Raw genomic sequence first — 27,890 nt, 5'->3', positions numbered from 1 at the left:
GGGCGGCATTCCTGGGCGGGGCAGCATGGCCTGATTCTGCTCCTCAGAGATATCCTAAGGCCAGTCTCTCTGGCAAAACCCCGGGGACGGCAAAGCTCACACAGGCCCACCGGGGAAGTCGGTGCACGGCTCAGCAGGAGCTGTCTGTGTGTCCGTAATGACCTCGGGCTTTCTCTTCACCCTCCAACTCTGAGAGGGCCTTACCGCCCCTCCACCATGGAGGGATGTGGGGTGCCACGTCCACAAGTGACCCTGACCTGTCTGGACCCCAGGTGGGCTGGGACAGAGGCTCCCCCTCCTCGTGGCCAACAGTCTGCTTCCAACTGCGGCTCCCCATGGACCCACAGGGCCAGGGTCCTCAGGCAGGGTCCTCAGGGTCACGGGGCAGCCGGTGTTTCCAGACACAGCCAATTTCTCTCACGTGCACGATAAAAAGCTAGGTGTGTGGGGAGGCGCTGTGTCCGGGCTCTTCCTCTGGGACACAGCTCAGCCGGGACGCTGCTGTCACTGCCAGGCGCACAGTGGAGTCTTCCCCCACCACCCCCTAGCCAAGCCAACCCCTTCACCCACGCCAGGTGATGTTGAGCGATGTGGCCCAAACCCCGACCCGTCACTGGGGAGAAGGAGGTCCATATTCCGATCTCCCTCTTCTTGTAAGGACAGCAGTCACTGGATGAGGACCCTCCCTAACCCTGCTGGCCTCACCATAACCTGATGCCATCTGCAAATAAGCTCACATTCACAGGTACCAGGGTTTGGACTCGAGCATCTCTGTTTGGGGGGAGCGGGGCCTTCAGCCCCCTATAGCCAGGAACATCATACCAGAGTGAAACCTCCAGATGAAAGAACCTGGCACCACGCCAAAGGGACGGCACCGGAGTCCAACTGTGCCTCTGGGTTTAGCAGTCACTCGCCAGGAAGTCCCAAGGACGGAAGAACATGACAAAGCACACCATGAGGACGCAGTCAGCGAACCCAGAGTGTGGTCACTCCCCAGCTCAGGGGCCCCAGTCCTTCACAGAAAAAGTGTAAGGGAAAGCCAGGGACAGATGTGGAGCCCGTCTGTTACAAGAGGCACGGAGATAGGTCAGCTTTAAAATAATGGGTAAGACTAAACCACATTCCATTTGTTGACACGGGTTGGCGCGCCAGGGCTGTAGAAAACTAGTTTTCTGTACAGGTGCTCTGTTTTACAATGAAAACGGTTTGGGGGAGGTGGGCAAGGAGGGGCAGAGGGAAAGGGAGAGAATCTCACAGACTCCATGCTGAGTGCAGAGGCCGACACGGGACGGGGCTCCGTCTCACCACCTGAGATCATGACCTCAGCCGAAATCAAGAGTCAGACGCCTGTGTGGCTCAGGCATGGAGCGTCTGCCTTCGGCTCCAGTCATGGTCGACAGGCCCTGGGATCGAGCCCCCGACTGGGCTCCCTGCGCAGCGGGAAGCCAGCTTCCCCCTCTCCCACCACCCCTGCTTATGTTCCCTCTCTCACTGTCTCTCTGTCAAATGAATAAATAAAATCTTAAAAAAAAAAAAAAAAGAGAGTCAGACGTGTAACTGACTGAGCCACCCAGGCACCACCCCTACAATGAAAAGGTTTTTAAAGTTAACTACTCTAATTAATATTACGATTACCATCATCTCCATCCCCGACCTCACAACCCTTAAATCATTCCACGGATATTTCCAAAGAGTCGCCTGTGTCTGGCACTGCGCTGGGTGCTAAGCGTCGGGGATGAGAAAAGCTGACTTGGTCCCTGGCCTCATAGAACTTTCCACTGGGGGCAGGTGGGTGGTGGACAGGTCACCATCCATCCAGGTAAAAACGGCATACCCGTCCCAAGCTGCTGGGCTGGGGGAGGCCCTAAGTCTGCAGACAGCACATGAAGCCTCGGGTGGACATTAACGTGCAGACGTTCCCCTTTCCCACTGAAGAGAGAGTGCAGGAGCACCCCGGGGGCTCAGTTGGTGAAGCGTCTGCCTCCGGCTCAGGTCATGATCTCGGGGTCCTGGGGTCGAGTCCCGCATCGGGCTCCCTGCTCAGTGGGGAGCCTGCTTCTCCCTCTGCCCCTCCCCCCAGCCACGACCACGACTCCTGCTCTTTTTCTCACATAAATAAATAAGTACTGTTTTTAAAAAGGGACAGAATGCATTCTGCTTCATGGGAAGGCTCGGAAGAGGCAGCAGCTAGCCTGTGACGACGATCACCCCGTCCTGGCATGTCCCTTCCCAGGAGGGAGCCACCGCAGGTGTCTCTGTTGTCCCCACCCCACCGCATGTGGATGAAACAAAGGAAGTCCTGGCTGGCACCCTGGAAAGCTGTTGGCTGATGCACGATCCACACACGGAAATGAATTTTCGGTGTTCAGGGCAGAGTGGGGCGACGCTATCCACCCACGCCACCAGCGCCCGAGAGCAGAGAGCACTGGTCTCCTCTGTCAGCCCAGAAAGTCCCTGCGGCCCCATCCCCGTTCATCGCCGCTGTCCAAGAGCCTCACTTTCCTGTTGGGGACACCTGATCCAGGAGGATCTGTCCTAATCCGGCGTCTGCGGTCTCTAAAGTGGAGGTCAGGCCTGGTTGCCATCCCCAAGGCCCTTGACACGTCACTACCCACCGTCACCCCCAACCCTACTAACATGGACAGGAAGAAATGTCCGCCGGCCAACTCCAGGGAACAGGGGCAGAGGGGCTGGCACGCAGGTTCCTGTCAGTCTCTGACCGAAGACGTCTCCCAGCCCACCTGCCTCAAGGGGAACCAGGACAGTCCCAGGCAGCAGGCTGGGAAGACCGCGGAGCAATCCCAGGAGAGGGAGGGACGGGGGAGCTGCTCCTGCATGGTCAGAAGCACCACTGGGACGGGACAGTCGGTGTCTGTCTCCTTCCCCCTGGGCTGATGGCAGCTCATTTCAGTGAGTGGAAGTGGATCTTTCTCCAACAGTTCTACCCGCTGACCGAAACGTCCCTGGAATTGAAGCAGGTGCACCATCCCCGGGGGTGACTTACCCCTGCTTCCTGGTGTCCCAGCCGGCCACCTTGCTCGCAAGCTAAAGTGGCAGAGGACATGGGGGTCTGCAGATAAGCCCAGCCCCCACTCCCTGCCCCTGCCCTCTCACAGAGCATCTTTTCCAGAGCAGGAAAGACCCTAGCCATCCGCTGTCACTGTTGGGAAGCGGGGTGTCTCGACACAGATGACTTTTAAGCCCTATTTGGTAAAGGAAAAAGACTGTCCCTGCCAAAGCAGCTGATGTCTGTGGGCTTGGAGTCAATGTCAGGAGCTGCCCTGCACGCGGGCCTTCCTGGCACACAAAGGCTTCCTCTGAATGAGGAGGAGCCCTGCGTGAGCCACGAAGCCACAAATAGCCCTGCATAGGGGGAGCCCTTTGTCGCTGGTGAGTCGCCTGACGGGGGTCCAGAGGCGGGCGGGAGGCAACCGGGGGCGTGCTGCCGCTAGGGCTCGGGATCCCGCAGGCGCCACGCTTCTGTCGCAGCGGCCCTTTCCCTCCTCTTTGGCGAGTCCCTGGGGCGGGGATCCTAGAAAGAAGTCCCAGTCCTATTAAGCAGCCTCGCGGCAGGGCTGCGGTCTCGGCGGTGGCCACAATCCGACATCACTCCCCCCACCCTGGCCGTTTGCAGTGGGTGTTTTTGGATGCGAATGCTACCTGGAATTAGCTCAGGGGTTTCGTAGGAAATCTGCCACATGAATGTCATGAACCAGGTCTGGAGGCTTCCATGCCCCCACGAGCTGATTCCGCTTCTGCTTATTCCTCAAAAGGAGGTTAAGCACCGACTCCCACTCCCGGGCCAAAAGCGCAATGTAATCCGGATGGCTTCCCGTGTGACCTTCACAAGGCAACCGCACGAAGAAAGCCAGGACCGGGGCCCCCTCCAGAACGCTGGCAGCCCCGTCCTCGTGCACGATCCTCGGAGCTGAGCAGAGCCAGAGTCTGCCGCCAGGCCTGGGGCTCGCAGCTCCGGGATCTGCCCTTGCTTCCCGGGCCAGGGCCCATGGGGGTGGCTTCTCCCCGGACCGCCTGAATCCCACTGTCCTAACCCGTGCCCTCCTGCTTTCAGAGGAGGACCTGAGACGCAGAGGGGTTAAGTAGCAAGGTCAAGTTCACACAGCAATTTAGCTGCAGGGCTAAGCCCTTCCTGAGATGGGTGGGAATCTGCCCGAGATAATTCACACGTGTTGTCAGGCCCCAGGCAGCAGTGTTTTATAGCTGCCAGGAAGCACGGAGGGTGCTGCCCACTGCCCCCCGCCCGTGCTCTCTGGTCACTTCTAGTCGATCCTAGAATTCCTGAAATCCAAAGGGCTGTGGCTTTAGTGCCGGGGTTTTATGACCTCCGGCCCCCATGAGCATGCCTCAAAAGGGAGATGTCTGTGCGAGGTGTCGGAAGAAGGGTCCCCGCCACAGGTGCGCTCAGCTCCTTCCTCACACAGTTGTGTGTGGCTTGTGGCCTGGGGTCTCCCGGTGCCAGAGCAGCCGCCCCGTCCACACAAGAGCCTCCGGGACGACCCCAGCCAGGCTGCCCCACCCGCTGTCCCCCGCATCCCGGGATGGGGAACTACGTGCCCCGGGGTTCGTCTACCCGGCGTGCTGTCGTCGGCGGAACACGGGCTCGCCCACTGTCTCCCTTGAGTCTCAGAAGAGCCTCAGCGGAAGGCATTTTTATCTGCACTTTACTGCGAGGACCCCAGGCCACGCGGTAAGTAAGTGGCAGAGCCCAGATTCCAACCCCAGCTCTCTGCTTAGCACAAAGGAGATACCGATGTAGAGAGCAAGGAGGTGCCTTAAAAATGCCAATTTTGAAGCGCTCCCTGTCATCCAGCTTTTGGAGGGGGTCTCTGAGGGGAGGTCTCCGAGGGGGATGGGCAGACCCTACCACCCCTCTTCCCGCCCAAGCTCTGAACTGAACACCAAATCAGACGGACGAGCCAGTGTGCGGAGAAGCAAAACCTCACCGTGGTCCCGAAGGGCTGGGGCACAGCTTTGTGGAGGAGCCCAGCAGGCTCCCTGCCCCCCACAGTCTGGGCAGAGAGGAACGAGGGAGGGGACCCAGTGCCTTCGGCTCATGGCGAGTCCTCTTCTGTCTGCATACCGGCAAAGGCGGGCCAAGGGCTGACCCCTCTCCCCAGGAGGTCCGCTGCGCTGGGGAGGGACAGAGCAAGGACGGGAGGCCCGAGCTTTCCATGGAGGGACATCGGTCCCCCGGAAGGAATGTCAGGAGCAGGTAGTGGCGACCCCCCCAGACGCCCAGGCCTCCCCATGATGCAGAGACGACGGCCAGAGCGCCCCGTGAGCCTGGACAGGTTTACAGAATGACGAGATGCCCCGCCCGGGCCAGCGCCCTCTCCGCACGAGGAGGCCTCACCTCCGCCGAGGGCTGCCCGTGGGGCCGGTCAAGAAAGCAGAAGTACCATCCGGCAGTTTCTCGTGGGAATTATGCCTTCTGGGAATGTGGGGTGGGGAGTGGCTGGGAGTGAAGGTCCCGAGGCAGGGGAGTGGGGAGAAGCAGCAGCAGCGGGGGGGGGGGGGGGGGCCAGGGTCCCCGGAGCCGAGGCCAAGAGAGGCCGGCCCCAAGAGGGGCCGCACACAGGTTCTGCGGGGGCCTGGCCAAGCCCAGCAAAGATGCCGTGTCTGAGCCCATCCACATGTGGCCGCCAGGGCCCCCCCCGAGAGCCACAGCTCCGGCTGAGTTGCTCCCGCAGGACGCACACTGGCCAACTCCATCTGCCAGAGGCAGATTCCAGCCTTCGTGGGAGGGCCCAGCGAGGGGACAAGAGACGCCCCAGCCCCCCGGTTGGCGTGGCAGAGGTAAAGGAGTCTGAATTCTGGGGAATGGAGGGAGTCCGTGCCTCTCGGGGGCTGCACGGGACCGGGGAGGGACTGGGGAGGTACGGGACCAGGGAGGAGGGAGACACGCGGTGGAGGGCCCAGCACGCACAGAGGCCAAGGGACGCTTCAGGACGGCAGTCGGGCTCTCTCTTCCTTCCCTTTCTGGAGGTCTTCGGGAGCCAAGGCGGCCGAGAAGCACCACAGAGCAGGAGCATGTCGGTCAGGCCAGGGGAGGAAGCTGGGGAGAGCAGGGGCTGGGGCACCGGGCAGAATAGCGCTGGGGGGCAGAGGGCATGCGTGGTGTGTGTCGTGCTGTAAAGGAAAGGCTTTCTTGGGGACAGTGTGGGTGAGTGGGCACGGCCTCGGTCCAGCAGACTCCCCGGGTCCAGAGGGACGCTCCTTTGCTGGCTGCACCGCCTCCGTGACCAGGCTTCCGTCGCAGAGAAGCCCAGTGTGCCCTGCCCTGGCGCAGCAAGCAGGGCTCTCCAAAGAAACAAAATCAAAATGACGGGTGTACATGTGGGGAGAGGTTTGGTTCAAGGAACTGGTCACACAGCTGGGGAAGCTGCAAACCCCAGGTCTGTGAGCTGGCCAGGAGTCCGCAGACCCAAATCCGTCTGCCACAGAATTCCCTGTTGCTTAGGAGACTCGGGTCTTTTGTTCTGGCAAGACCTTCAACTGATTGGACGAGGCCCACCACATCATGGAGGGCAGTCGGCTTCACTCATTACCCGGGCACCATGGCCCAGCCAACCTAACACGTGAAATAAACAGCCATGTCTGTTCTTAAGACCGTGCCCTGCGTGTCGGTCTTTGCCAGTCCTGGGCCACAGTCAGGAACCGGTTGTATATCCCAGTGGTAGGACGGTGGGGGTGGGGTGCCCAGTAGGATGGCTGCCTCTGGGCCTCAGAGCCACCCTCAGAGGCCAGACAGCTCAGGAACCCCACGGGGCCGTCTCCCCGGTCCTCACACGTCCGTGGCGGGTTCACCAGCCCCTCGTGCTCCAACCCAGACTCCCGGCTTCCGACGCACCACATGCTGTGAATGCCCAGCGCCTTCCCGCACCGCCGACCTCCTACCTGTCCCCGTCTGACCCCGGCCGCCCCCATCGCCCTTAGGGGGGCCCAGCGCGCTGTGCAGTCCGCTTAGCTGCCTGTCGATATTGATGTCCATCCCCCCGGCCAGACCCTCTCCTTCCCAGGGCAGGCCCTGGGAGCCGCTCACGCCCACTGTTGACCCCACAACCCGGCCCAGAATGGACGCGCCATCCATGCGTGTTAAATGAACCATATTCTGTCCTAAGCCTGTCCCATCGAGGCCCCAGACCAGGCTGCCCGCTTTCCATGCACCACTCTCGACCCTGACACAACCATCTCGTCTCCCTTCCTCGGGGTCAGAAGCCTGACCGGCAGGAGCTGGACAACCCTGGGGAGAGGCGTCTGTGCTGGTTCACCTGTGAGGGGAGTGAATTTCGGAGCTGTGTCCGGAGCACTGAGTCCCCTCTGCTTGGCCTCCGTCCACACCCGCAGGGCCGGCGGCTCCCGGGCATCAAAGGCCGTGTTGCTTACAGGTGCTGCTCACCAGGGCCGTGGGGTCTAGAGCTGGGAGTGTGGCCGGGACAGAAAGAAGCTTGTGCCAGACGTCTACTCCTCAGCCCCACTCCCGAGCTCCTCTCTACAGAGAGGGTCCCACTCGGGTCACTGGAGGCCCCAAAACAGTCCGACGGCGGAGTCACAAGAGAGGGCCACCCTGACCCCACGGCCAGCAGCGGGCCCCGGACGGCAGGCCAGAGGCAGACCTCCACATCTCACCTCTGCTCTGGCTCCACTCACCACCAGACAGACTGTCGCAGAAACACGAGGGGCACAGGCTCTCCCTTGGTCCTCATGTGGGTCCTGGCAGCAGCTCAGGACCACAACCCAGAGGAACCCTGTGCCTCTGATGGGCCTCTGGGTTCTGGCAAAGAGATGCCCGCAGCCCCAGGTGACCCCTGTGCCCGCTGGTCTGACAGCAGGTGTGGGTGCTCAGGTCCTGCCCCGTCTCTTGGCCTTGGTTAACTGGAGATTTGGGATAAAGTTGCCAGGTGTGTATCCCGGGGCAGTAGGGGGTTGGGAACCCCCAAGGCGGAGTGCCTGTGGGGACTGTCCACCTTCAGTCAAGGCTGGCCTCTCCGGGGGGCCTAAGGGGCACGGCTGCACGGGGCCGCGGCTGCTGGACTCCGTCCTCCCGCTGAGCTGGGGGGTGGCCGTGTGCCCCGGAGAGGAGCTGAGGGAGGAGCGCGGTCTGAGACGCAGGACTGGAAGGAAAGGGGCGGGAGTAGAAGGGAGAGCGTAGCCGCTGGAGTGGAAGCCACACAGACAGAACTCAGCCCTGCGTGCAGGGGGACCCACAGCCCCCCAGGAGCAGGCCAGCCCACGGCCCCTGCACCTCCACCACTCTGGGCCTCGTGTTTTCCTTCCTGACCGAGCGGTTTGGGCCAGCACATCCCTCCCCCCATCACCACTCATCAGAACCCCACAGAGGAAGAGAGGTTTTCCAGAAGGCACCCGCGGGGCGGGGAGCGCAGAGAGGGAAAGTCTGCAACCCTGACCTGGGTCTCAGGTCCTGGCTCTGCCCTCTGGGTCTGAGTGGCAGAGGCCACGTGGGCGTGGGGCCGGGGGGCGGGGGGGGACCCCTCGCATGGTGCCCCGCAGTGACCCCCGCCACCCCCCAGAAGAGCCTCACAGCGGGACTGGGCTGGGGGCGGCAGAGTGTGGGGGAGGGCAGGGTGAGCCAACTCCACCGGCCCCCAGGACTCCAAGCACAGAAGGCCCCCAGGAGCCTCCGGGAGGATCAGATCAGCGTGGCCCCCAGGCCCACAGGGTGGCTGTGCAGGTGGTGGGGGGAGGGCGGACCCTGCTGGTGGCAGGCACGGGAGCTGAGCTCCAAGGCCGTGAACCTGCCCTGAGCACCACTGCCCCCTGTGCAGGATTCCAGGTCAACACGCTGACATCACGCCCCGCACCCGCGGGGTGCCGGGAACCCAAGAGGAACTTTCCCTGCACTGGACCCTGGCCCGCCGGGCTCCGAAGGTCATCAGGGACGGGGACGGAGCGGCTTTCCCTGCCCTGCACCTGCCGCCCTCCTCCCCACAGCAGCGGCTCTGGCGGCGGCCGTTCCCGGTCTCATCCTGCCCCCTGCTGTCGGGACCGGACACCAGCCTCGGCCGGGCCAGCGGCAGGGACGACTCCCCCAGCCCGCCGCCCTCTCCTCAGCCAGAGCACGACACAAGGCACTTCCCCTCCCTGGGGGACAGGGGGCCGCTCCCCTGCAGCTCCCCACGTGGTGGGCAAGTCCCGGCAGGGGCAGGATATCTAATCCAGAACCGGACACTACCCCCTCCTTGCAATGGGGTCTCGGGCCCGTGACCTCGCCTCCTCGTGCCTCCGTCTCCGCAGGTGTAGATGGTGCAGGGAGAGACCCCCATCTCTAGGGTGCTCCGAAAATCAAACGAGCCGATGCACGGAGGAAGTCTGGAACCGCGCCAGGCACGACGGAACTGCCCTCGCAGCCCGTGTGTACTCGCGCATCAGCGTGGGGCTCAGACGCCCAGCGTCCCCAGGGTCACCCGACTTGGTTATTCCATCCCCAGTCACCGGGGACCTGCTAGGGGCCCAGCTTTGTCCCAGCACACCCCACCTCTGCATTAGCCACCTTTGCGGGTGGACACCCCTTCCTCTACAACGGTGACCACCCCCGTGCTGGCCAGTAGTTGGGGTGGCTGACGGTACAGAGCTGGGGTCCCACGGCAGGAGAGCTGCCCAAGTCAGAAGGCTTGAGAGGTAATGGATGTCCCGGCCCGGACCGCCAGGCCTCAGCAGCAGCTTTATCAGAAAGCTGGACGCATCCGACACTGCAAAGTTTCAAAAGCTGGGGAAAGCCCCCATGGAGACTCTTGAGCTGAAAATGTCACCATCTGACACAGCACGATGCCCTGGGCCACATCAGGTGACCGCCAGCTCAGGTGCTACTGGGCACGGAACCAACAAAGGTTTACTGACCACGTCGCTGTTTAAAACTCCAGGCAGTAAGCGAACGGCGAGGACAACATCTTCCCTTTGGACACAGAGAAAATCAGTTTGCAGCTGGTGGAGACCGCTGGCCTCCGGGGGGGCATAAGGGGCGTCGCTGTGGGCTGGGTGGGCAGAAGGGCCTCACTTGGGTCCCGGCAGGGCTGTGCCTCCCCCGCGGCCCGGGGACCCGTGCGCCATCCCATCAGCGAGCTGGCGGGAGCTGTGGTACGGCTCACTGCGGTCTGGCAGCCCCTGGGCTTTCGCTGGCCTCACCACGGAGCCGAGCAAATATTAAAACATCGTTATCTGTGTGCCTCTCCGCTGGAAGATTGCGTCCTCACAGCAACGGAATCAAAAATTTTTAGCAAATTAAAAAATTATTCAAAAGAACATTTCTCTCTCACCAAGAAAAAGGCAGGGTGCCTCTCATTTTCCTGAGAGGAAAAATGTTCTATAAAACCTTCCCCCTTTGTAATCAGGTGCACACAATGGGCATTAGTTCTGGGGAATTCAGCAGAAATCGAGAGAAAAGAGATAAGAAAGGTCCAACCAGCCTATGGTGAGGGGAGGGGGGAGTTACAGACCCACCGGGACACTCTAGTTCATCTTCTCCGTGGGGAGGGGGCTTTTCATCTGGTCTTTGTCCCCCACTTCTGGACAGTCCCCTCTACAATGTCCTGCTTTCCTGGAGGCCTTGGGTCGCCCTGGGCAACCCAACAGGGAGACGCAGAGCGGTGGGCTCAGCGTAGGGCTGGCTGTGCGGAGACACCAGCCCTGAGATGTAGGGTGGGGCTTCGGGTCCCAGGTGCCCATCACCGGGAGACTGAGACCAGCAACGCCGGCGACCAACCAGTCAATGATCAGTGATCGCTCATGACCACAGCTCCGTGAGGCAGCCCTGACGCATGAGCCTGTGGGGCAGTGAGGCTCGGGAGGGCTTCCTGGAAGCAATCCTTCCTGTGTGTTGTCACAGAGCAATGCTGACGGTGACAGGTCCTGACCCCGCGGGAGGGACAACGAGAACACACGCTGGGCACTTGCCAGGAGTCTGCGGATGCGTCTCTTCCTTGGGCTGAGGTCAGTCTGTGTCCTTTCCCTGTCCTTTCCTTGGGAGAGCCCTCGGGGCATTCCGTGACTCCTTCTAGAGAATTAAGCCAACCTGAGGGTAGTCTTGGGGAACCCCAAGTTTGCAGCTGAAGCAGCTGAAGTGAGGTCTTGTGGGGACTGCGTCTTTTTTTTTTTTAATAAGCTTTACTCATTTTTTTTTAAATGATTTTATTTATTTATCAGAGAGAGAAAGGGGGAGAGAGCGAGCAAAGGCAGACAGAATGGCAGGCAGAGGCAGAGGGAGAAGCAGGCTCCCTGCCGAGCAAGGAGCCCGATGTGGGACTCGATCCCAGGATGCTGGGATCATGACCTGAGCTGAAGGCAGCTGCTTAACCCACTGAGCCACCCAGGGTTCCCGGGACTGTGACCTTTAACTTTGAAGCTAACTCGTGCCGTGTGTGTGAGTGAGACAGACAGACAGCCAGAGCAAGAGACAGAGGATGAGTCTCGGTCCCCAGCCCCTCGTCCGGGACGACGGCGTCTTCTGGAATCCCGAAGTTCTATCCCTATCCCGGGATTGGCGGATTCAAGGGAGAAGATGACCCCCACCTTTCCACCTCTAAATTCACGCCAACTGTGCTACTTTGAAAGTGTCCAAGAGTTCCAGATGGTTCAGTCATAAAACCCTTGACAGGGTACAAACCTTGTTAGCTGCTCCCCGTCCGTGAGCCAGCCACCCTACGAACCCAGAGACGCGTGTGGAGACCAGATAACAAAGCGGCCCCGCCTTCCGCTCTGTGCCGGGACGTCGCCAGGGCGGCTGGAGCACGACAGAGCAGAAGCGCTCCTTCGCGCCGCCGGGAGGGGGCCGGGAGGGATCCAGCCGTGGCAGCAGCGCGGCCCGACACGCAAGGTTACCTCGCTGACATGGGCTCGCACCTGCTAGCTGCGGCGATCGAGGACGCCGGCAACCTCGGCTGCGCCGCTTCAACACCGTACGGTGTCACGCACCTGGCGTTTAGCTGCCTCCAGACGCGCTGACCCGCATCTGTTCTGGATTCTGGGCAAGAGGGATGCCAGCCGCCGGGACACCACGAGGCTGGCGCCCTTCAAGGAGAGCGGGGATTCCTCGTGCCCGGGAGCCCGCCAGAGTGAGCGGAGGCTGACCATGCGCCGGGCGGCTCCCCGTGCCCAGGGAGCGAGGAAGACCTCCAGTGACCCACCCGGGCCGGTGAAGGCGCAGAGGCCCTTCCCGCATCCCTCGGGACTGTGGTGGACTGGGAACAGCCTCCCCGGGTTGACCTACAGCCTCACGTCAGGTATGGTTTTGAGAGTGAGCCTCCTCCGTCGGATACCCTTCCCTGCTCCCCTGTGCCAGCCACCACCTGTGTGCTACGGGGAAGGACGGGGCTCCCCCAGACTTCACCGTGTTTCCCAGTAAATACCGTTGATGCAACACCTCTCCAGTCCCACGTCCTGGAAGGCAGGACTGGGCATGGGAATGGCGTGAATTCGGTGTGGTTGAAAGGCCACGGGAAGGAAGGGCTTCTTGCACGGCTGGGCCCTCTGGGGGTGGCACTTCTGCTGTCCTGAGCTGCTCTCCCCCGCCTGCCCTCCAGCTGCCCTTGCTTCATCCGCCGATCGGACAGCCGTGGTGGGGGGCACCTGATGCCATCTCTGCAGACCAGAGGAAACTCACTCGCTGATTTGGCATCTGATGGAATTCGGGTGCTCGAGGCCACTGCCAGACACCGACCTACACTCATGGTCAGCTGTTCCTGGTGCTGCTGGGTCCATGCCCTGCCAGAATGGGACATCAGTGCGACGTGGCGGGGCCCCCGCTGGGCCTTCTCCCGGGTGGCTGGCGGTGGAGTCCTACCAGCGCTCGGGACTGGTTGCCTGGAGCTCCGACCACTCCAACAGAACTCATCCCTGGGCAGCCACAGACCACCTTGTGGTCAGGGAGGGGAAAAGCACCACCAATTAGCGATCATCCCATTTGTGGACAAATCTCGTTCCTTGGCAGCCGTCCCTAACGTGTCACTGACGCTCAGCCGAATGAACCAACAGGGCAAGGGGACAGGGAAGCTTTTGTGCGTGGGAGGCAGGGACCAGCCCGCTGCGAGCGCCTGATTCACACACCTCGGCTCCACAGTCCGAACCTCGCTTGGCGGTTAATATGTTCATAAGCTGATTTCCACCCTTGCCGCCCTGCTTGCTGGAGGGCAAGGCAGCTCTCGAATGGGGCTTTTCATCTTCGTGTTTCCTTCCCGCCTGCCCAAAGGTTCTCAGAAAATGGCATTTTCCTCATCTCACTGGGAAGTTCGCCTTTTCCAGGCTCTGCAAATCCCAGGCTCTTTAGTCAAAGGACATTGTAACTGTGGGTCCCCTCCCCCCACACACATACACACACTGCGTGCAGCGAGCCACTGGAAGCTTCCAGGCCAGGGGGACGTCGGGGTTCGGGGTCTGAACAGTCCACGGGGACGGCAGCCCGTGTGCACCCCGTAGGACTGTTTTCTGTGCGTCTCTGTGTCGTCAGAGCAAACTAGCACACTTCTCTGCTCACTTTACGAGGGTTTCTGTCCGCCCAAGACCGCAGCCGCCCCCCTCCCCTTAGCGGAGAGCGCCCACAGCTTCCCGAGGCCAGGGCCCCAGCGGCGGGCCGGCCATGCTTCTCACGGTGCCGAGGCCCACACGCAGGGCTCCGTCAGTGTTTCCTGAATGAAACGCGCGTACGGGGTAGCAGTCACGACGAGCCGAGGAGTTGTAAGGCGACATTCCTGGCTGATTCCAGCCGATTTTCCCTGGCCCAACGTTGGGGGAATGTGGAGGCATCGTAAGGATTCTCCTCGTGCACATTTATATCCGACTCCTTCCCAAAATGACTTTGAGCTGCTCTCAATAACAGAAGAGCTGTGGGGTTTTAGGACACACACCTAATTCCAGAAAAGACAGAAGGCAAGAATTGAAAGCCAAGTGGACAGAAAAAGCAGTGTCAAGGAATGCTGAGTAAGGACCTCTGGGGGGTGGGGGGTGGGGGGTGGGGGTGCTGTCCCCAGGTGACCACAGCAGCGAGCATGGAGGGCACCGGCTCCCCAGTCTGCGAGGGGCCAGAGGAGAAGCTGGCCCTGGATGACGACCTTCCGCTGACCGTGAACTCACTGAAGCATGAGCACGTGTGATCACCCACGCGGCCACACGCCTCCCAGCAAGGTGTGGGGGAGTCGCCGCAGAATACGGCCAATTGTTCCCAAACATTTTAATGCCACAGACTGTTTGGTTAGCCTGCAAAGTGAGCTACAAAGATCCCATCCGTGCTGAGCTCGGGGCGAGCCCTGTGAAGGGGCAGCATCAGGTTGCACCAGGCCCCCCACCCCCGGCAGCCCCTCACCCCTGCACAGGTACATGCACCTGTCCCCTCCGCGTCCGGCTCCAGCTCTGTGTGCACACGTGCTCTGCACGCCGCTGCCTCCTCTGCCTCCTCCAGGAAGCTCTTCTCGCCTAACCTAACCCCATCCTGCTCAACACTGGCTGTCAGCCCTCAGGACGCCCGGGGCTCTTCCCGGTGCCCGCAGCAGGAGCTCCCCCTTCCTCTCTCGTGCCCTCTGTGGCCTGGAGCCGCACACCCTCCTTACCCCCAGCCGGGGCCCGGCGAGTCTGCGTGGAACCAGCCACGTGAGGAGCGGAGCTATCTCACCAGCAGACGGCTGTCTGGCCGCAGCGCTTTGCTTGTCCAGACACGGACGCTGAAAAACCAGGCCGCGAGCTTTCCCTTTATTTTTCTCATCAATGCTTCCACGTATGGCATCCCTGTATAAGCAGATCTGTTTTCCAGAGTGGTGTAGGCTCACAGCAAAACCGAAGAGATACTCAGATCTCCCCAAGTCCCCTGTCCGCCCACTACCGACACCCGCCCAGCACGGGACGGACGTGATGGTCGATGAACCTACGTTCACACGTCATCCTCCAGTGTCCACAGTCCATGCCACGGTGCGTTCTTGGTGGCGTCTATCCCATGGGTTTGGACAAAACCAGAAATTGCTCACCCAGAGTCGCTTCACTGCCCTGAAGGTCCCATGTCCTCAGCTCATCTGCCTGCCGCGCCTGTCCCTGGGGAACACTGACCTGGATGCCCTGTCTAGGTTTGCCTTTTCCAGAACGTCCCCGGCTGGAGTCCTCTGACGGGCTCCTTTCTCTTAGCGCGACGCATTCGCGGTTCCTTCCCGTCTCTCCACGGCTGGATGGCTCGTGCCTTTTCAGCGCTGAATAATATTCCGTTGTCTGGATCGACCATTTTCTTCATCCACTCGCCTTTTCTAAAAGACGTCTTGATGGGTTCCAAGTTTTAGCAATTACAAATAAGGCTGGTAGCAACGTGCTGGTGCAGCAGGCTTTCGCATGGACCTGAGGGAGCGTGACTGCGGACCCCACGGTAGGAAGGTGCCCCGTTCTGTAAGAAACCACCGACCTGTCTTCCAAAGCGGCCATGCCGTGTTGGATCCCACCAGCAGTGAGAGTTCCTGCTGCTCCACATTCTTCTGTGACCTTTTCCGCTTGTGGTTTTCCCCTCACTTTTTAGGAAAACTATTCTGTCTTTTAACCATAAAGGGTCAGCATGTAAGAAACGATCCTTCGTCACACAGGCCACCATCTGTGGGTAAGGAGACACGCTCCAGGCCAGAAGGACCTCGGCTAACGAAACCACCGACTTAAACAACTGAAAATCCTCTCCAACCTTCTCGCCAGCCCCGCAGTGTTTGTGGAAGGCAAACACTGAGCTGTGAACATAGCGGAGTGTTGGGCGGTGAGCCTGGGTTACGGGTGAGAACACAGAGTCTCCTCCCCATCTTCAATCCGCAACCCCCTCCTATGCATTCTTCCCACCAGCCATCCCTCCAACATGTCCCTCCAGCATGTCCCGGGCACTCAGCCGGGCTCTGGGGCCACGGTTGTGAGCTAAACACGGGCCTCGGCTTCCGGGACCTGGAAGGCGGGGGCGCAGCTAGTCTGGAAGAGGGAAAGGAAGCACATGGGAGGAGGGAGAGAACCCAAGAGCATCTCCTGCAGCAGCTCTGGGCTTCCCGCCTTGCAGGGAGGGACGGCCTTGGGCCAGGCGGGGGCTCCTGCCTGCTTCCTCCCGCTGGACCTGAAAGGGGCTTCATCCTGGAGGGAAGCAATGATCCTGAATAATTCCCGCTGTCACTTCCTACAATGAGCCTTATCGGACCCCCGCACCCCCGTGCGCTATCCCCTGAGCACCCATTCCCACCCCCCCGCCTCCACCCCCACCCCCAGCTAGACTACAAACATGACAAAGGCAGGTGCACCACCATTGTAACTCGGCCTAGCTCAGTCCCAGGCACAGAGCAGGAGCTCAGCAAACACTGAATGAGGGAGTGGGCAGGAGCTCAGCAAACACACCGAATGAGGGAGAGGGCAAGCAGGAGGGAAGAGAGGCGAGCTGCAGGCAAAGCAGAAGGCTAACTAAAGCTGTGGGGAGGAGACGCAGCGTGTGGGCAGCGGGAGATGGCTGCTGATGCCCCTCCCCGCAAGGACCCCCAGTTTAGGCTGATCTGAGGTTCCGGGGGAGTTAGCCAGGGAGATGGATGGGGGCTGGGGAGAGCAGAAGGCACAGCGCAGCGCCAGGTGGGGAAGGGGACCCGCTGCACTCTGGGAGCCAGGAGGGGAGAGTGGGAGCAGCAGAAGGCGAGGGCAGCCGGGCTGGATGGGTCTGGAGGAAGGGCCGGGGGGGGGGGGGGACCTCACCTGCGCCACCTTCACTCAGCGAACATTCCCGGAGCTCCTGCTGTGTGCTGGGCCTTCCAGGCCATGTGACGTCCGGTTCTTGATCCTAGAAGCAGTGAGGCAGCCCCCGGAGGTTCAGGAGGGGGTCAGGCCACCACTGGTGAGTGACCAGTCTGTTGCTGTGGGCACTGTGGGCAAGAGGAGAAGGGGGACCCGCCGCACGGTCTAGAATTACCAGGAATGGTCATTGATCGGAGACGGACGAGGAAGGAGGGTTAGCTGACCGGGAGGCCCTGGGCGTCAGGCTGGAGCAGCTGCGGGGCTAGAAACACCGTTCACACAACCTTTGCAACCAGAGTTGAAGCCCTTGGAGAGGCAGAACTCCAGCGGCACCCAGTTCTCCGGCCTGTCCGAGTCAGGCGTGCCCAAGCAGGGGGCCCGGCATCCGCTGACGCCAGAGCAACTGGAGAGTCAGAAACTGGCCGGTGGTCGTCAAGTGCCAACCGACGAGAAGTGGAGTTCTGAAGGGCTCCGGAATAAAAGCACGGAACCCAGCTTATTAGGAAACCAGTCTCAGCAGAAGTGGGACAGGTGAGGTGTTTAACACGGCTGGGCCTTGGGTTTCCCTCCAGCGGCTGCCAGTGATTAGATCAGTTTCCTTTCCAAACGGACTTCCCTGCCAGGCCCCATTCGTCTTCTCCCTTCCACACAGGCCGTGGGAAATAAGGCCGCGGGCAACGCAGCCCCGAGAAGGGAGAAGGATCCAGCAGGCCGCCAGGCAGACGAGCGCGCGTGAGCGTGCACACCAGCCCCGTGCATGCCGGAACCAGAGCCCAGCGGCCTCCCTGAAGGGGCTCGGGCTGGTCAGCACCGCAGGGAGGAGCCGGCGGGATCCGTCTGGCGGGGAACGACGCGCACGGGCACCCTCAGATCGGCCACGGGCCGAAGCTCAACACGGGTCACTTTTCAGCCTTTCACAGCTGAACTGGAGAATCTAGTGCATCCGACAAAACTGCCTGACCTGGACGTTCTCACCTGTAAAAACAGTTGTAAACACGGCTTGCACTGATTGCAAAGCCTCCTGTGGCTGGGGCTGCCACGGTGCGAGCTGCGGGGTCCGGCTGCTGCCCCTCGGGCCTGAGGGGCGAGAGGACAGGGCTGGTGTCCCTCAGCCCTGGTTGGGGGGTTACTGAGGGGCGAGAGGACAGGGCTGGTGACCCTCAGCCCTGGTTGGGGGGTTACTGAGGGGCGAGAGGACAGGGCTGGTGTCCCTCAGCCCTGGTTGGGGGGTTACTGAGGGGCGAGAGGACAGGGCTGGTGGCCTTCGGTCGGAGGCGCGGGGCTGGGGAGGCGTCCTGGACCCGAGCTGGGCGCCTGGCGTGCTTAAAGGCAAGGCTGGATTTTTCTGTCTTTAAAACTCTCAACGGCGGCCACTGGCCTTAACGCAGGGTCCCTGAGCCCCGGGGAGGAAGGGCCGTCCGAGGGCGGCCTGCGGTCCACCTCGGGGCCGGAGCCGGGCCACGCGGGGGCTCGCCGGCCCCCAGGCCAAGCGCACTGCGGCAAAGTCGCGACGCTCACACCGCGGGGCCCAGAGCCTGGACACCGACCTCCGCCGGGGCCTCCGGGGAACAAGCACTTCCCGCCTTCCCCGGGACACGCGGCCGGCGCGTCGGGCGATGCCCCTCACAAACATGGCCGCCGCCCCGCCTAACCGCGACGACCGCGGAGGCCGCCCGGCGGGTGCCCCTCACAAACATGGCCGCCGCTGCGCACGGCGCGGACTTTGTTGGGTCACGCGCAGGGCACGCCGGGCTGTGATTGGTCAACCTTCGGGTGGCGTCGGACGCCGGGGCGCGGGCCGCGGGCCGCGGGGTCGCCGCTCCTTTGAGAAGCGTTAGGCCGGGACGTGGGGACTCGGGGCGGTGCTGGGGGCGGCAGCGCGCCGCTCACACCCATGAGGAGCCGGAAGGTGAGGGGCCGAGGCCGGCGGGGGGGCTGCGCCGAAGAGCCCGGGGCTCCGGCCACCCATCGTCTGGGGAGCTAAGGAGTGACCGCAGTGCGCCCAGGGCCGAGGGGCGGCACCCGCTCGGCCGCCTCGGGGTAGGGCCTCCAGACCACGCCGCCGGGGGAGCGGGGGTATCCTGGTCACGGCCCCGCCGGGTACGGTGCAGCCCGATCGCTGTCTGGGGTGGGGCTCCCAGAGCGCCCCGGGGGGCGGGGCATCCCGGGTCACGCCCTCGGTGTAGGGAGCTCCCAGACCGCGCCGGGGGCGTGGGGGGGCGGGGGGCGGGGAGCAGCCTGGGTCACGCCCCCCCACCCCCGGGTAAGGGGCTCCCAGATCCCGGCCTGCGAGGCGGGCATCCTGGGTCACTGCCCCGGACAGAGGGCCGCCAGGTCTCATCCCAGGAAAGGGTCCGGAGCCGGTCTGGACCCCGGGAACCGCTGCCACTACCGCAGCCCTTGGTTTCCGTCTAGGCGGCCGGCAGCTCGGGGGCCGCGTGGGGTGGGAGGACACCGGCCCGGCCGCCGGTGCCCGCACTGGGGACCCCGCGGGGCTCCGCCGCTGGGTGTTGGGGTGCGGGGGGGTTTCAGCAACTTGACCTCCTGCGCGCAGTTGCTGGGCCCGTTCGCAGGTTCCGACGGGCTGGGGCGCTCGCGGGCCGTGCTGCTTCCGTGGCCTTGAAGCTCGTCCGCTTTCTTCTGTTCTCGCTTAAAGGCCTCGCGGTGGATATTCTGTAACGCGGCTCTTGAGTGACTCGTTCGCTACTGTGTAACGTTTTGTTCCCAGCGCTTGCTCTGGGCTCTGCCACACGGAATCCGGAATCCGCGCAGGTCTGTGGCTGCCTGGCCCCCGCGCGACGTGCCTGTGCCTTTATTCCTTGGCCCGCTGTCTCGGGGTCGCACACCTGTTCCCTCTGAGGGTCGGCAGCCGCAGTCCTGCCGGGTCCTCTGTCCCCTGCCGGCATCTCCTCAGCCAGCGCAGCCGGACCCGGCCGTGCCCTTCATGCGGGTGCCGCCAGGGCACATCCCTTTACGCGTGTCCGCAGCTGCTTCCGACGCCAGTTGAGAGGAGGACGTCCGCCTGGAAACGGGGTTCTGCAAGGACAGTATGACCTCCCCAGTGCTCGCTCACCAGGGATCGCGGACTGTCCTTCAGCACTCCTCGTAGGACGGGGCTGCTGACCGCTGGTCCCCCCGCTGGCCGCAGGTCCCCCCGCCGGCCGCAGGTCCCCCCGCCGGCCGCAGGTCCCCCCGCTGGCCTGGCGGTGCCTGTCCCGCAGCCGTTCTTGAAGGACGGCTTTGCTCAGGGCGGGATTCCTGGTTGGGGATGTTTCTTAGAGATCCTGGAGTTGTGTGACTGTATCCACTGATGCTGCCAAGTTAGTGACGGGTTTCTGGAGCTCCAGCTAAGGGAGGGTCGTTCTCCGAGCCGTCTTCCAGGTGTCTTTGGTCCCTGGCTTTCCGGACTCAGCGCCGTGTGCCTTGGCGGACCTCGTTGCATTTCTCCTGTTGGGAACGGAGTCCTTAGATTCCTGTTGTGTTGGTCGCTATTTTTCAATAAATTTGGGGAGCTTCAGCCGTTATTTCTCTGTCTTTTCTGTTCCTTTCCATCCTGGTACGCCCCTTACACGTATGTTGGTGCCCTTACGTGTGTCCAGGGTATTCTCGAAGACTTCCTTTCTCACTCTCTTTTCTCTCTGTCCAGTTCTTTACTTGTGCTTTCTCGTAGCTCTTGAACAGGCCCCAAATGGCCACTTTCAAGTCTTTTTCAGATAAAGTCAAACAAACCCAGCCACTGTCGCTGGCTGTATTCCAGGGTACAGGTCTGCTCTTCTGTTTCCTTGCATGCTCCACAACTTTTTGTCACATCTGGGCTTTTCAGAGAACTTAGCAATTCTGGGTTCCCCACGGCTTGTGGCTGTTGGTAGGTGTTTTGTTTTAGTGATTGGGCTGATGCTTCTGTTGGACGCTTTATTCCCCTCTCCCCAGGTGGCGGTCAGTCCACTGCCCGGGCAGCACCTTCACCCTGGGGGACGCTCTCCTGCTGCTCACAGACCACACCTGGCGCTTAAACTCCCATGGATTGCTGGGTTTGCCCGAGTCGCCTGGGGCCTAACTTGCTCTGCAAACTAATCCGTCACTGGGTGGCGGCTTTGAAGGCTAAGGCCTGGCTTCCGAGTCGTGTTTGGTGCTTGCTCCAACGCCAGGAGGGCTCCTCCGGCTGCGGGATTCCCCGCGTCTCTCCTGCAGACTGTCTGGCCTGAAGTTTATCTTGGTTCTGTCGTAGCTGCCTTTTTTCCACATCCTCTGCGGTTCCTGAGACCTCCTAAGGCCAGACCTTCTCCGTACTCCTGCAGAGGAGGTCAGTTCTGAGGGGAGAGACAAGAGCCCTCTGTTGTAACGCCTGCCTCCCCTGCGGGCAAAGTCTCAGAGTCAAACGCTCCGTCGAGGGACCTTGACAGGCTTCACTGCAAGACACCTGTGTCACACCCAGAGCACTCTTGGAGAAGCGACGGTGCAGCAGCCCGAGCCCCCCTGGGCCTGCTTCTCCAGGCCTGGAACCACCTCCACAAGCAGGGCAAGGGTGAGGGGCCCCAGTCTTCTTGGTGCTCTGCCCAGGCTGTCCCACGGCTGTGGTCTGGACAGAAGGAAGCCCCCTCTTCTCAGCCCCCCCCACACACACCCCCGGGACTTAGCGTGGGAACAGTGGGACGAGGACAGAGTCAGAAAGGCTGACATCCCGCGCCAGGTGGGAGGAGACCTCTGTCCGGGAGCGTGTGGGCGCCCCGTTCCTTGGCCATGGGGTCTAGAGTCACACACTGCTGAGTTCTGCCGGGGGTCCTGAGTGAGTGGTCCTTCGCTTTGTGCTTTGCCCATTTCCAAAAGGCTTAAATGGTTTTTCATACTTTGTGCCAGTTTTATAGGGGTCAGCGGGATTCCTCATGCTGTCTTGCCCTTTTGGGAAACCACATTTTTGCCTTTGACGTCCGTTTTTAACCAGTCTGCCTGGAAGGCGGACGACCTCAGCAGCGGAAGTTCTTCCTTTGGGGATTACGTGGACGCCGCCGGCTCTCCGAAGCAGAAGAAGCTGCTAGATGCTTGACGTGCCGGAGCGGGCTCCTTGGGGGTTCCGCCCGAGACTGAACCAAACCATCGCGCATCCGGTTTGGCTGCAGCTCTCGGGTGGATGACGGGCGGGACCAGAACCACCACAGCTCCAGAGCATTGGCCTGGACCCACCAGGGTGTGTCTTCAGGGGCCTGGAAAGTTGAAGATGAACACGCCCACCCAGGGAGCCTGGTGCCTCCTACGATGACAGACAGTTCCTGCCTCGGAGATGAAGACAGAAAGCCTCTGGAAGCGCACGGTGTCAGAGAAGAGCCAGGACGCCGCCCACCCCTGCTCAGCCCCCGCGGAGCTGCCGAGCAGCTTCACGCGGCAGCTCTTGGAGCTCACATGAGCGCCGTGCGCGATGACACAGGGCAAGGAGAACTTTAGGCCACACAGCACTCGGCTGACCTCACACAGGCTCCTCCACGGAGCCATCCTCGTCTTAAAGCTGCTCCTTGAAAGCTGTTGAAGCGGCAGGCACAGCGCCTGCCACGTCAGCACTCGGTGACACTCGGTGACAGCAGCAGCTGTCCTCGGGGCCATTTGTCCGTCCTTCCGTCCCCCACTGCGCCCAGCCAAGCACAGTCGCATGGGAAAGTGTTAGGAGGACTTTTAACAGAAGAGAAGACGGTTGGTGGCCTGGGATGGACGTGGCCCTTCCCTCCCGGGGAGAGAGCTCCGGGCCGTGTGCTGGTACAGGGCGGGGGGGGGGGTTCCAGAGCCTCTGCAGGCTCCGCTCCCCACACGTGGCTGCGCCTCCACAGCTGCCGGGTTTCAGCAAACACGCTCTTGACACGGCGCGGGCCCAGGCCCAGTGCTCCCACGCGCCAGGCCCTCTACCTGGTCCCGAGCTCTTTGCCCCTGCTGTGCGCACAGCTGGGAGGGTACCTGTCCTTCCGCGGGCCGCTGCCTCTCCTTTCCCTTGCATTTGAACGCCCTCCGGGACATTCCCGCTGTCACTCAGCCTGGGTGAGCCGCCACCTCCCAGGGCCTCTGGAAAGCCATGGCTGGGGTGGGGGGCGGCAGGACAGCGCGGTACAGGCTCTACGCTGGCCTTTGATGAGTCTCAGCTGTGGAACCTGCCACCCTTGGCCCAGCCCCGGGGCCCGCACATCTGGGGCCTGCTGGGACGCTAGCCCGCGGGCCCCCCACCCGCGTGCCCACGGGTCCTCGCCCACTGCTGCGCGACAGACCTTTATTGTCAGGCTTCAGGCTGAGCTTCAAACGGATCGTCCTCTCAGTGCATTTGGTATCCGTTCCAGAACGGAAAAAGGAATGAGTGGAAAACTGGGGAAACTCAAGGCAGGTGTGTGCTTTAGGGAGCGGGGGGGCTGCACCAAGGCGACCTGGTTTGGCCAGAGGCACGTGGGTTCTCAGTTTTTAGTGTTTGGGGTCATTCCTTCCTTGTCGTTAGGAGACTGCGTTGCATTCAGAGTAAACCAGACACAGACTGCTAAGTCGGTCACGTTAGCCACAACTTAACTGCTTTAATCCAGCAGAGTCGGGCTGTTTCCACCTCTACGGGGCGGAGGGGGGCTTTGTTTTTCCTGTGCCCTTTTACGGAGAACTTGTACACCGTATAAAAGTTGGAGAACCTTCTGAGAAAGGGGATGTGTGCCTTCTGAACACATCTGAAGCTGACTTAATGCCGACGAACTCCCAAGTGGAGGTTCCTCCAAATGTGTGCCGTGAAGGGGACACACCGCCCCGAGCTTCCAAGACGGTAGCGAAGAACAGATGTGTGTTGTCTTTTTTTTTCTTTTTTTTTTTTTTTTAGAGATTTATTTCTTTGACAGAGAGAGATAGCACAAGTAGGCAGAGAGGCAGGGGGGTGGGTGGGGGTGGGGAGAAGCAGGCTCCCCGCTGAACAGAGAGCCCAATGCGGGGCTTGATCCCAGAACCCTGAGATCATGACCTGAGCTTAAGGCAGATGCTTAACCCACTGAGCCACCCAGGCGCCGCAGAACAGATGTGCATCTTAAACCCGAAGCAGTTCTGTCTGTTTGCACACGGCCCCAGGTGTTTTTCCAGGAGGAGGAGGAGGAGATGGGGCGGGAGGGACCCCGCATCGGTTTCTTCGGGTGGGGACGCCCCGTGCCCACGCTCACGTCCCCGAAGAGCACTGACTGACGCTCTGGGACCTGCTCTAGCTCGCAGGTGCCGTGCGGTCCTCAGCGCGCCTCCGAGCCCGCCGCTGCTCAGCCAGGTTGGCCTCTGCCCGGGAAGCCGGCCCCGCCACGTCTGCCGGGACGCTATGCCAGGTGAGCCTCGCCAGCACAGAGACGCCGGGACTTGACTGGGGTCCGTTCCTGTACAAAACATTGGTCCTGAGGTGTGTAGGCAAGAGCGGGGTTGCTGACCCCGCAGAGGGACTTCGAGCGCTGTGATCACGGGGTCTGAGAAAGCTGCGCTCTGTGGGCTGGGGCCGTGTCCTTGGAGCGCTCCCCCGGCAGGGGACACACGGGGCTCACGCTCTGTCCCCACACGCCCCTCTTCCAGTCACTCTGGGAACTCAGCCCTATAGCCTTCCGCCTGAGGTCGCTGGCACAGAGCCACGCCCCGTCCCCCTGCAGTCTTGGGGAGCGAGCTTTGCCCCGCAGCCCTGGTACCCAGAGTCACTGGAAGGCCGACCTCCCCCACATCCTGCTCAGGGGTCTGGCTCGACTCGGTCTGACTCCCGCAGCTCACACGGTTCCGCGTCGTGTGCTGCTCTAAAGACCGTGACGTCCCTTTAGTGGTGTTTGCGAGCCCCTGCTCTGCCCAGAACGCCTTCATGCGGCTTACGTTCTAGCAGGCCTGCGTGGGAACTGGATGTCTGTTGGCATTTTATCCTCCATCCATACCTGCTTCGGAGGTTCCCTCGGGCACTCCCCAGGCCCGCGGGTGAGCCAGCACGGATGGGAGCCGAGGCCGGTGTGTCTACAGTTTCCCAGCCACCGGCTTAAATTCTGTGCCTTTGGAGGCCGTGACCTAACCCTGTCCTCCAGGGTGTGGCAGCAGCATCTGGATTGTTCAGGAACGCTAGCCTCTGGGATCGAGATGTTCTGGATTCTCTCCCTGCCCCGTAATCCTAGGTGTGTCTGGTTTCCTCTTACACTTTTCTCTTGACAGGCCTCGTCACGCAAAGCTGCCGACAGGCGAATTTCCAAGAAGTTCAAGTATGACAGAGGCCATCTTGTGAAATCAGAATTACAGAAACTTGTCCCGAAGGGTGAAAGCCTTGGGCTGCCCAAGATCCCCCCCAGGAACCCTTGTAACAATGAGTCTCTGGGGTTCGCTGAAGACCAGGGGCTACCTCCAGGAAAGGGAGCTGGGGCTCCTGCCCAGCCGGAGGCCACAGGGCCCCCCCTCGGGGCCCGCACAGCTGTGGGCGACGCCAGCCCTGCAGAGACTGAGGATGGCCTGTGCCTGCCCACACCCGGGGTCCTTCCAGGGGAGGAGCCTTACGGCAGCCACGCCACACGGGGCGGGTCGGCGGAGCAGGCACCGAGGCCCCTGCTACAGACGGACGACAGCGTCTTTCTGGACGAGGACAGCAACCAGCCCATGCCCGTGGGCCGGTTCTTCGGAAACGTGGAGCTCATGCAGGTAAGATGGGCGCCCCCGCACGGGCTGCACACGGGGTCAGCTCACGGCCTGCGTGTGGCACTGCCTCAGGACAGGCCCCATTCCTGGTGAGGAGGGGACACACCGGCCACCTGGGAGCAGCCCCTCCCTGTCCTGAGCAGGGGATCCTTGCCCGGGCGCGGCCTCTGCTGGGAGGCCTCTCCCCCCTTGCTCGGCCATCGGGGTGGGGGCTGGTGCGGACTCTGGGCCGCCCCCTCGCTCAAGGGAGGAGAGCAGCTGCCCCCACACCTGCTGGCTGTCCTCTCCCCTCGGATCCGCTGGGGGCAGGGCGAGCCCTCCCCTGGGGTGCTCACCAGTGCGACGGGCCGGCGGCGGCTGAGGTGACTCTTCTCCCTCCAGGACCTTCCTCCAGTGTCTTCGTCCTGTCCTTCGATGAGCAGACGGGAGCTCCGGAAAATGCACTTCAGAGCCAAAGATGACGACGACGACGACGACGGAGCCGAGATGTAGAGAAGCTGCACGGCGGTTCCTTGCGCATTTAACACCCTTAGTAGTTTTGACAGTTTAGCAAGTGACGAGATTTATATCAATTGTCTCCCAAGAAAATGTGTTCTTAGCCAGATGCTGAAACGGACCCATGAAGGTCCTCGGGCAGGACAACGGGTGCCTGGAGCGTCGACACTCGTGACCCGGAGCCATCTCTCAGACTGGCCTCCGCGGCTCCACGCCTTTTCTGGAGTCTGCGGCCGCGCTGCCTGGGGTCCGTGGGAGAGACCCTTCCCAAGAACACGCCTCCCTCGGCTCTCTGGCTTGGCTAAGGCATGAGTTTATTTTCCATTATCAGAAGCGGGTCACTCTTGTGATCGAGTCAGTGCCAGCTCTTGAAGGCGCCTCCTTTACCCTGTACACGGAGCTGCGGTTTACCTCGGAAACTTGCAAAGTACGTATAATAGAGAAATAAAATATATTTTGAAAATACTTGTAAAGAAATCTTTGTTTCTAAAACCAAAGACTTGGAGGACACGAATCCTGTCTTCCGGGTGTCGGGCCGGGTTGGCCTTTGTGCCCGCTCACTGCGGGGAGGGGACACCAGCGAGGGGAGAGCTGAGGCCACGGGCTAGAAGGGACAGCACGCACACCCCCGTGTGGATCGAGGGGTTCCCGAGACCGCCGTAGTGGGCCACGCAGTCCTCGCCCCGTGTGGGGACGAGGCCCGATGTCCCCAAGAGCTGTGGCCCCCCTCCGTGGTGTAACCAGTTACAGAGATTACAGAGCGCTGGGGAGAGAACACAGCAGGGAGCCCGGGTCCCCCGTGACCAACGCCAGGAGAAAAGCTGCCTCCAGCTCAGGACGACGGGGACCGAACCGTGCAACACGTGACGTCTCCTCTGGAGCTGCGCCCGCACCCTGGTCCCTCGCCCGTGGTTCTAGTTACCCACGCTCCGCCGCCGGGCGGAAGCCAGGGTCCTCCTGGGACGCTTCGTCAGAAGATCCGAAGCAGCCCGACGCCGTCGCCTGCCCACGCTGTCGTCTGCCCATGCCGCTCAGGGCCGTCACGTGCGCATCCTCCCGTCCCCGTCCCGGGAGAAGGGCAAGCGCAGGCCCAGGAGAGCTCGAGGCCGCGGACCTCTAACCTCACGGCCGCGCCTCACTGTGACTGCTCGTTCCCTCCTGTGCCTCGGTCCCGGTTCCAGGTGACCTCAGGGGTGTGTACAGGACGGGGCTGGCAGTGAAGGGCTCGGGACCAGCCGCACAGGCAGCCACTGGGGGTCTTGGAAGGGACCCCCCGCCGGTAACACATTTCTGACTTAGTAATAACAGCAGCTCAATTTAACCCTATGAATTTCTAGAAACACTCGAACGTTGGTCTTCGCACGATGACGTGCCCGTGGCTGGGGGAGCAGTGTCGGAACTAGGAGAGCCGTCCTGCCACGCTGTCCCCAGCGCCCGTTGTGCAGGGGACCCTCAGACCCACTCCCCTAGGACTCAGGAGAGAAGCCACGATGCTCACAGTCCCGTTTATCACAGGGAAGCCACCCGCAGGGAAAATGCCAGAGGAACAGCCTCCTACAGTGGTTCTCGGGGCAGCACGGACGCAGGCTTCATCCTCCAGGCACCCGAGAAGCTCACCCGGGCCCTACTGGGGTCAGTCACACAGGCTTGGAGTGCCCACCTGGGACTGAAATGCCCCCCGCTGTCCCCGGTCTCACCTCCTCAGCCCCTGCCTTGCTCGCACCCCTCACTGGGCTCCTTCAGCCCTGACCCTGGACTCTGCACGGCCGCTGCCCATCCCAGCTGCCAGAGGCGCCTGCAGGACCGCGGCCTGGAGCTCCTCCCTCGGCAGCCTGGCCCAAGAGCCCGCGGCGAGTGGAGGCCCTGCCAGCACCAGGGACCCGGCGCCCCGATGTCACCACAGTCACACACCCACAGCAGGGACCCTACACTCCCAGCTCCTAGAGTTTTCCCTCCCTTCTTTGGTTGAAAACAATGAACCCCTATTTTGCCAAGAGGTTGAGCCACCGACT

At 61.9% G+C, this 27,890-nt stretch overlaps 1 protein-coding gene and 1 long non-coding RNA gene across 2 annotated transcripts; one reads left to right on the top strand and one right to left on the bottom strand.

Annotated features, from left to right (window-relative positions):
* Positions 1–14,724: 14,724 nt before the first annotated feature.
* LOC101677261 lies at positions 14,725–18,520 on the bottom strand. Its single transcript, XR_001182166.2, has 3 exons — positions 18,294–18,520; positions 16,708–17,721; positions 14,725–16,104 (listed from the first exon to the last, which is right to left on the bottom strand). It is a non-coding gene; the product is annotated as an uncharacterized LOC101677261 (long non-coding RNA).
* Positions 18,521–18,526: 6 nt separating this feature from the next.
* CUNH1orf174 (chromosome unknown C1orf174 homolog) lies at positions 18,527–26,343 on the top strand. Its single transcript, XM_004768704.3, has 4 exons — positions 18,527–18,655; positions 23,949–24,059; positions 24,910–25,386; positions 25,765–26,343. Exons 1-4 carry the CDS (start codon positions 18,641–18,643, stop codon positions 25,873–25,875), a joined length of 714 nt encoding a protein of 237 aa, XP_004768761.1. The 5' UTR covers positions 18,527–18,640; the 3' UTR covers positions 25,876–26,343.
* Positions 26,344–27,890: the final 1,547 nt, after the last annotated feature.

The sequence above is a fragment of the Mustela putorius genome, unplaced genomic scaffold (genome assembly GCF_011764305.1).
Source record: "Mustela putorius furo isolate JIRA1106 unplaced genomic scaffold, ASM1176430v1.1 tig00003853_pilon_pilon_pilon, whole genome shotgun sequence".
Taxonomy (NCBI): domain Eukaryota; kingdom Metazoa; phylum Chordata; class Mammalia; order Carnivora; family Mustelidae; genus Mustela; species Mustela putorius.
This window is presented reverse-complemented; position numbering and strand designations above follow the sequence as displayed.